The following is an 8537-nucleotide window of genomic DNA, read 5'->3' as shown; positions in this document are numbered from 1 at the left end:
ATATATATATATATATACACATATATATATTAATAGGAAGATTTTTAGCAGATAATTAATATACATCTTTGTCATGTCGAATAATTTTTCTGATAATGAATGCGTATTAATTCACATAAAAAAATATTACTTAACACATACGGAGTATTTATTACTATAATAACTGTAGTTTGTACATAAAATGAACGGTTTTGATCTAAAATATCTAAAAATTTAGCTAAATATCTAAAAATAATTTTAGATCTGTTACGTCCTGTAGGCGCCATTCTTTTCTTTTGTAAGAACTGGCTTCACATCGCGATTGTTGATGGCATATCTGAGATTCAAATACAGTCTTCTATTAATGATTTCAAAGAATTAAAGAGACTAGACTACTTCCATGAAACTCATAAATGTCAATCAATCAGGAAAGAATAATAACTATAATGCGAGGCCAGAAGTAGTAAGATTGCGTTTACATAAAATATATCTGTCATGCAAATAGCGAATATCCAAACTGTCATCCGAGGCTGATCAATTCCATTTTAAGTAGAAGAAAACAGGCAGCGCGCCAAATCATAAAATGCATGCGGTAATGTAATCTGAGATCAGACTCGCGGCTGACAACGATTACCTTGGACGCAATAATTCTAAGAAAACTAGATACGGTAAGCAACTGTTTATTTCGCTATATTTTTCGCGATATAACAAAATTTGTCATCCACTCGTAGCAGTCTCCTAGTCGCCTTAAGGAAAATCGTAAATTACTTCTTTTCTTTTTGAAACTTTATTTAACAACGCACTCAACAATGAGATCAACAATGATAGGACTAGAAAAAAGAATGTAAAAAGAAAACGTAAATTATCAGCATGATTCTGCAACATAACAATACTCTCTAGGCAAAGGAAAAGACGCCCTTTTTTGAGGCCCGCGAAAACGCACGGACAGAATCAAAGTCTTACTAAGTGATACACGTCGTGTGCAGGGTTTTTGTACATTATTGTGGGCGTTGGCTTGTGATTCAATTTCGATCAACCCATTTGTGGTACTTGGATTCTGCGATAATTATGGCCTCCGCAGTTGATGCCAGCCTCTTCACTTTGGAAACCCAATGTAAGTCAACCATTAACATAATAAACTTGTAAAAATCCTCTCTGTTTTGAACTCACTTTTAGAAAAAGGGCGATCGCGAAAATATTATAATATAGTATTTAGAACTATAATATAGTCCATCCAAACTATTTGTTAGCCTCTCCTCCCTTCTCTATTCCTTTTTTTTCAACCACGAATCTTGAGCGTTTATCCGCTCCAAAAATTCGTCAATTCTTTCCTTTTCAATCGCGAATCTTGAGTGTTCATCCGCTTCAAAAATTCGTCAATTCTTTCTCTTTCAAACTTAACAATAATTTCCAATTCGCCCCAATTTTTTCCCCTTCCTCTATCATAATCAATGAATTAAACTAATTCTACGCATATCGCCTCTCCGCTTGCATACACATGAACACATATACACATACCATACCTTTTTTGTGAGTATATGCAGGTCCGTATGAATGTAATCCGCTTCGAACACATCTAATATATAGATTAAAGAAATATTATTAAAAAAAGAAGTAGTTGAAAAACTGATATTGATTGCAAGTTGATAAAATTAAAGCAATATTTAATAATTAATTCAGTAATAAGCAAATTGGCTAAAAGGCACATTAATAGAGACAGTTATCCTAAGCCTTATCAAGCCTTTCCTTCTCATTATCTCTGCGATCAACTTTTCAAGCGTTCGAACAGATCAAATAATTAGGACGCATAAGCTGGCTGATGGAACATCAAAACTCTTTCCAATATTGTCCATTATGCTTGAGCATTCTATATAATTATTTTCAATAAAATTATTTTTAATTCCAGATTTAAATTTTTAAATAGCTCAGCAAATTCTTTCTATGTATGCTGCTTTCTAAACAACAGCAAGCAAAAAGTGAAAATTTTAATGAATTTTAAGAATTAAAAATGAGATAAAGAAAGCTTGAAATAAAACTTAATGGCTGCACTTATCGCTAAATTAGGAACTTAAATATTACATTACGACGAGAGTGCTTAAAACCGCTCAAGAGCTCGCCGTCACCGACTGGGACGCGAGCGAGGTTAATCCGATCTCTGAAAAATGTATAGCCTCGTAGATAAGAGGAAAACAATTTCGTGGTGCAATATGCATTATGTAAAATGTGCCGTAAATTTACCTTATATAAATTACGCTTTAAATCCTTTTACAACGGCCCAACTCTTAACGGCGCGGCGGTATGGGGAACTGTAGAACAATATATAGATAAATATTGTAGCATCATGACGGTTTGCGAAGAAGGCGGGAAAGGAAATAATTTCGTTCTACTGTTAAAACGAAGCTCTTGCTTTCTCACGGTGCGTTTCTCTCTGCCCCCGACAATTAACCACGACTCTTAACAGCGTCCTGTTTTTGAAGTAACAGATCTTCCCCCCTCCCCTTCCTCCCTCTCTCCATTCAGTCTGTTCATCGGCGAAATGTTCGCTGGAAAGTAATTATGGTAGGCAGTAGCTGCAGATTATAGGACATCGTGCTTCGGTGCCGGCACGACCGGCACAATGTCCTGTAATATAAAGTGTGCTGATGTTATCACTAGATTTAGCAATATGTTGTTTCTTGTATCGGTAAGCTCGACAAAGCGTCAGACGAATCCTTTTAAATTCCGATCACGTTACGTCATTATAATAGTATGAGTCAAACCGGAAATTATTGTGAATAATCCTCCATATTATCCCTATCTCTGATAATTTTAGTTGATTGAATTTATTGAATGTGGATTAGCAAAATGGTATAAATTAAAATCCGCTTAATTTGAAAAAATGATCGCAATTTTACAGGTTTATTACGAGATATATACATATATATATAGATGGTACTAGAAAAGAAAAAAGTCCTCTGATTTTTAACTAAAATGTGTGAATACTTTCACATATAATATTATTAGTAAAAATAATATTATATATATAGAATAGCATTTTATAATGAAAAATATATATTTTATATATATTTACACACACACACACACACACACACACACACGCGCGCGCACACACAAAATTGGAGGTCCTATAATAATACTAACAACAGCAACAGTAACAATAACAATAATTATACCCATAATCTTAATAATAACAACAATAACTCTAACAACAACAACAACAATATGATAACATATATAACGATGATGATAATAATTCGCTCTTTTTGTAAGCGGAAGGTAAAAATGTGAAAAAAAGACTGCGACATCATATAATTCTAAACTAGTGATAGTAGCGACCGCGATTCCGGTATACGCTGCATACTCGAGTTTCCGCGATAGCACTAAACATGACGTGCGACAATGAAATAAATTGCCGCTGGGTGACAAATGCTGAGAAGGAGAGACGTTTTAACCACATACTTTTCTCCTGATACCATCGGCTGTTGCGACTGTGTGCCGACTATTGCGAATTTCCGTAGTAAGTAGAGAAGGAATGCCGATCAGCCCTGTGGGATGAAATGGGAGACGTGCCGTAAATCTCAAACATTCGATAACACGGATTGTCGTAGTATTTTACGCATATCTTCGAACAATTTACGGGCGAACTCTTTGTTTGTCAGATTACTGAATTTCGGTTCTTGAAACCAAAAAACAGTCACCGATGCCGCGATAATAAAAGCTATTGAAACTTTCTTAGATTCTAAAAAAAATTGATATCTTTATTTTTTGTGGCAAAACCATAAAAGTAGTAGAACTTTTATATCTATAACAGATGTTTTTTTTCGATTGTAATTGTTGAATTATATTTTTGTAACCGATGTACATATAAAAGACACATTTAAATATAAATATAAAATTTATATAAAATTATATAAAATTTTAAAATAATTATAAAAGTTTCTTACTTCTTATTCTTAATTCATTTTTATATGAAAAGCTAGCTTTTAATTTTTCATTATTATTAGTATATGTACATATATTGTTTATAATGTTTTATTGCTAATATTTGCCAGTACCATTATAGTGATACTTAATCTTCTGCCGGCAATATGAATTTTAACTTTTTCATCAACAATAGAGATCTTTGAGAAACAGAGTAAATTTTTTATCGTTCCGGATTATATAAAAATCTGAAGAAACTCCGACATACCTATTTATCAAAGCCTTAACAATGATCATTATCAGATCACTAGAGATCGAATTGTATTTTATTTATTTTCTGCAGATTTAAATTTATCTATCATAATTCACAACTAGAATATCGATACTTTTAAAAATCTCGGTTACCGACAAGAAGTTAAATGAGTAAAATTAGTTATACCTTCTCATATTAAAGAGCCATGAGCTTTAAAGGACGGTTCAAATCCTTTCAGATAAATTTTGAACGAACCTTTCAAAGTTTCGTGAAGTTTTCCGCGGCGGGTATTGCCAACACAGTGACAAGTAGGGTGAAAATTCCGATTCAGCACGTGAGAGTGGAAATCGTGAAGTCGAATCCAGCACGCGCTCAATGCAGCACGCGCGGTAATTCGCACGTTTCTATTATTTTAAAGGATTAATCGTCGTAGCACATCAGAGTTCTAGGCTTTCATCTCATAATTCCCGTGTAATTTGTTTTCCGACATGAAATTAATGACTTTTGTGCTAAAGACGCTGCCAACCAAAGAATTCGTCTCGACAGCACCAATGCATTTATGACTGCCTCGCCGAAACGAGATTATGCATTTCTGATTTTACATTATCCAGCATATTCAGTCTTTGCATGATTTTATTCAGCATTGACGTTATTCAGCATATCTAGTCTTTGCGACGATTGAATTATAGCGGAATAAGAAAGTTCTTCACTTTTTACGAAGGTTTATTTCAATCATCAAATGTTGTCGAGAATTCGCGTCGTTTGTTCGGGTTTATGGATTTAACGAGTTGAAAGCAGATTTAAGGCGTCTTTATCTTTTTGAAACATAAAATTAAATTTTAAAACGTCGACCATCGCGAGAAGAAAAGTAAGTGGCCTATACTTAACGAGCTACCTTGGATCCAGACTTTTTGAATTTTAAAACTGATTAAAAAATGGTTCTCTTTTTTCATTTCTGTGATACTTTTATTAATAATACATTTTTATCTTATTTTAATTTTATTTAAGAATAAATTAAGATATTTGATAACTTTATGCATCTTTAAATTAATATAAGATAAACATTCAGAATAGCGCACGAAATGTCAGACCATTTAATTATCGTTATTTTCAGATTTTAGTAATTAATTCTGTACTAATTATGTACCAATTTTGTTAAAAATAAATGTTATATATAGGATTGGAAAGTATCTCGTTACTTGTAACGAAGTTAAAGTTATTTATTCAATAATTAAAAATTAAAATAATAATAATAATATCACAAGTTTTAAGTTTGATCGTCGAAGAACTATTATTGCAAAAAATATTATCTGAAGTAAATGATATTTGAAATAATGTATATGTGTAAAAGGTTATTACAAAAAATGAACACAAAAGTAATTGAGAAATAATAACTCGTTACTTTTTAAGTTAATTCTAAGTACATTACTTTTCAGAGTCGGTAACTTGTAAGAATAATCATTACTTGTTAAGAAAAAAAATTCTATCTATATAACATTCTATTTATATAACATTTGTAAACGTTCCCCGATTATATATAAAGCATATGACATTTTTTCATGTACTACTCTGTAGATATTGAATAATTTTGATATTAACTTGAACAAATCTTAGGAATAAAGTTTATAAAATGCTGGCTTTACAGTCAGAAATATCGTAAACTTTCATATCATGTCACACAAAAACTGAATGTTCCGGATGCTTTTCCTTTTTGTTGAATTTTTTTGTTGAGTTTTTGTCTGTCTGAAAGAGTCACGTAGCTCGAAGAGAATACTCGTCGTATTTCTTTGTAGGAATGTATGTAGCCCAGAGAAAATTGATCTTTTATTTTGAATCGTGCTAGCAGAAGGGCGTGTATTATACGCGTCCTCGGAGACGGAAAAGAAGTAGATGCTGTAAAAGAGACTTGTGACCATGTCAGAGGAGAATAGTAACACCGAAATTTATATTTATGAGTATCCCAGTTTTCCTTTAGGAAAAAAATGGCTTGTAATTGAACGCATTTATATCAAATATGAAACGCTATGGACGTAATGGAGAAAAACTTTTTCATATGATTTCTTTGAACAAATCCAATAATAGACATTTCCAGATTCAATCTCGAAATAATTTTCGTATAATGCGACAAATACAAATGATCGGAGAGCTGCTGTTTATAATCTTTCACTATGTATACGTCAGAGTTGATAGGAGTTGACGTTAAATCAAGTTGTTTTGTTAAAATATTCAGAGACTTCGTGTAAACGTTTACGTATGTATAATTTCGTAAACAATAGAATACATTCGTATCATATTACATTCATACGTATTTATATTACATTCTTACTATATTACATTCTGTCAGTTATATTAATTTATTTATATGAATGTTGTTCTCTGCAATATTATAATATTATCGTAAAAATATTTGATTTGATAAGAATCCGAGAAATGGATATTTCTGTGTAATATATTTGTATCATATAAATCGATAATTAACAGATGAGTCAATGTTTAAATTTTAAATGTACCTATGATATGTTTGCAACCAATAGAATATTTGGATACATTTATAAATCTGTTACATCCATTTATAAATTAAATAAAATCCGCGCATTCGCATATAAACTGTGTCATGCTTAATATTACATTTTTTACGTAAATTATTTTATTTATTTATTTATATGAATTTATTTATATGAATATTACGAACTCTTGATATTATTCTGGGATATTATTACAAAAGGTTCAAAAATCAGAAAAATGGATAAGTGCAATGATGTAATATATCTATATTCGTCGATATAAAATCTGTCGAGTATTGATTTATACTATAAATGTATAAACGTATTTTGATATCTATAATTCATTGTAATATAACACAGTATTTGTAAAGTTATATACTTTGCTATGTAGAAGATGCTAGCAGACAATACAATTATCATTAAAATGTAAATTAAAAGAGCAATCGACAAGTGATAAACCAACAACTATAATTGCATATCGTTTGAAATACGCAGGCTATACGATCGTCTCTCAACATCAAAATAAGCGTAGTAATTAACCACATGGCACTTGTTACAATATGTCACACATATATCGTACTGATTCCTTTGATCTGTCAAAATGAGAAACCACAACTAATTTCGACAATGATTATCACTGTCTGTCGCAATTTGATTCGAGGAAGAGAGATGTTTTTAAAAAGAAAAATGGCGGAAGAATCTATATAATAACATAAATGCCATTTTTTGAAAGCATGTCTAGGTTGCGTTCCGATATTCACTGCTAGTGAAGTACTGAAAATCTATAGTGCATGTAACTTGTGTACACTATAGATTTTCAATACTGGGACGCGATTCCATAACTTTTACACGCTAACAATTGTCAGTGTCGTTGCGCAGCTTTTTTATATAAAATATTTGTGCAATGATATCGACAACTCGGTAGATGTGTAAAGATAGTTACGGAATCGCACCTCTGGAAGTAAATATTGGAACGCAATTCTAGTTTCTTTCCATCAGCTTTAAATTTCTTTGAGAAAGCTTTTTATAATTTCTTAAGAATCTACTAATAAACTTATGCACGCAAATTTATAGGCACATAAAATAAATTTGAGGGAGTTTTACATCGATTACACAGAATTACACAGAAAGAACGATTTTTCTGAAATATTTAAAAATTTAACTGGATAAAAAAATAATAAAAAAATAATTTTACTGTCAAAATTATATAGAAAACTCACTACATCAGCAATACTGCAAAATATTTTTATATAATAATTATTAACATGTTCTACATAATCATTTTGATAGTTCAACAAAATTATTTTCTTATCTATACTTATCTAAATTTTTATTATAGATACTTCAATAAAACTGTCTTCTTTATGTATATTTACGAAAGGTAACTTTTTGACAGATTGAATTCGTTGATATATATAACATTGACTAATTTGGAGGCTTCATAAAAATTGAATTATGGAGATTGAGTATCATTGATGTTAAAAAATGGATTTGTAATATTCTGCTAATAGAAATATGCAATTTCGGTATCTCTAATAATATTTCTAATACGCTGTGAATTCATAAAATAATCGCTGAATATCGTCATATACGTACATATTCAGCCATGCATCTCGCGACGTGACGATTGCAGGGAGAACTGGCGAATGCGACCTGATGCGACGCATGTGCTGATCGAGCAATCATTTGTTATCAGCGGCATCGATATTCCGTGTGGACGATGCAATAAAATATTTTCCCATGCATATGCATGCAGGCGATGCGATATATCCAGCAAATCGATGATGCACCGAAGGATTTTCCGCCGCGTCGCGTGCGATAAAATACACATCATCTCAAGTACACAGGAGAATTTTGAGTGTTCTCATAAAATCGTGTTA

The 8537-nt window shown here is 31.6% G+C and overlaps 1 protein-coding gene across 1 annotated transcript in view; it reads left to right on the top strand.

Annotated features, from left to right (window-relative positions):
- Positions 1-2596: 2596 nt before the first annotated feature.
- Positions 2597-8537, top strand: part of LOC108687306 (dopamine receptor 1-like) — a 20509-nt gene continuing 14568 nt past the window's right edge. The window contains exon 1 of the mRNA XM_018192997.1: positions 2597-2662. Within this exon, the coding sequence (XP_018048486.1) occupies positions 2597-2662 (66 nt within the window). The remainder of the gene's footprint in view (positions 2663-8537) is intronic.

The sequence above is a fragment of the Atta colombica genome, unplaced genomic scaffold, assembly GCF_001594045.1.
Source record: "Atta colombica isolate Treedump-2 unplaced genomic scaffold, Acol1.0 scaffold205, whole genome shotgun sequence".
Classification (NCBI taxonomy): domain Eukaryota; kingdom Metazoa; phylum Arthropoda; class Insecta; order Hymenoptera; family Formicidae; genus Atta; species Atta colombica.
The sequence above is the reverse complement of the archived record's forward strand: the minus strand, read 5'-3'. Positions and strand labels throughout refer to the sequence as shown.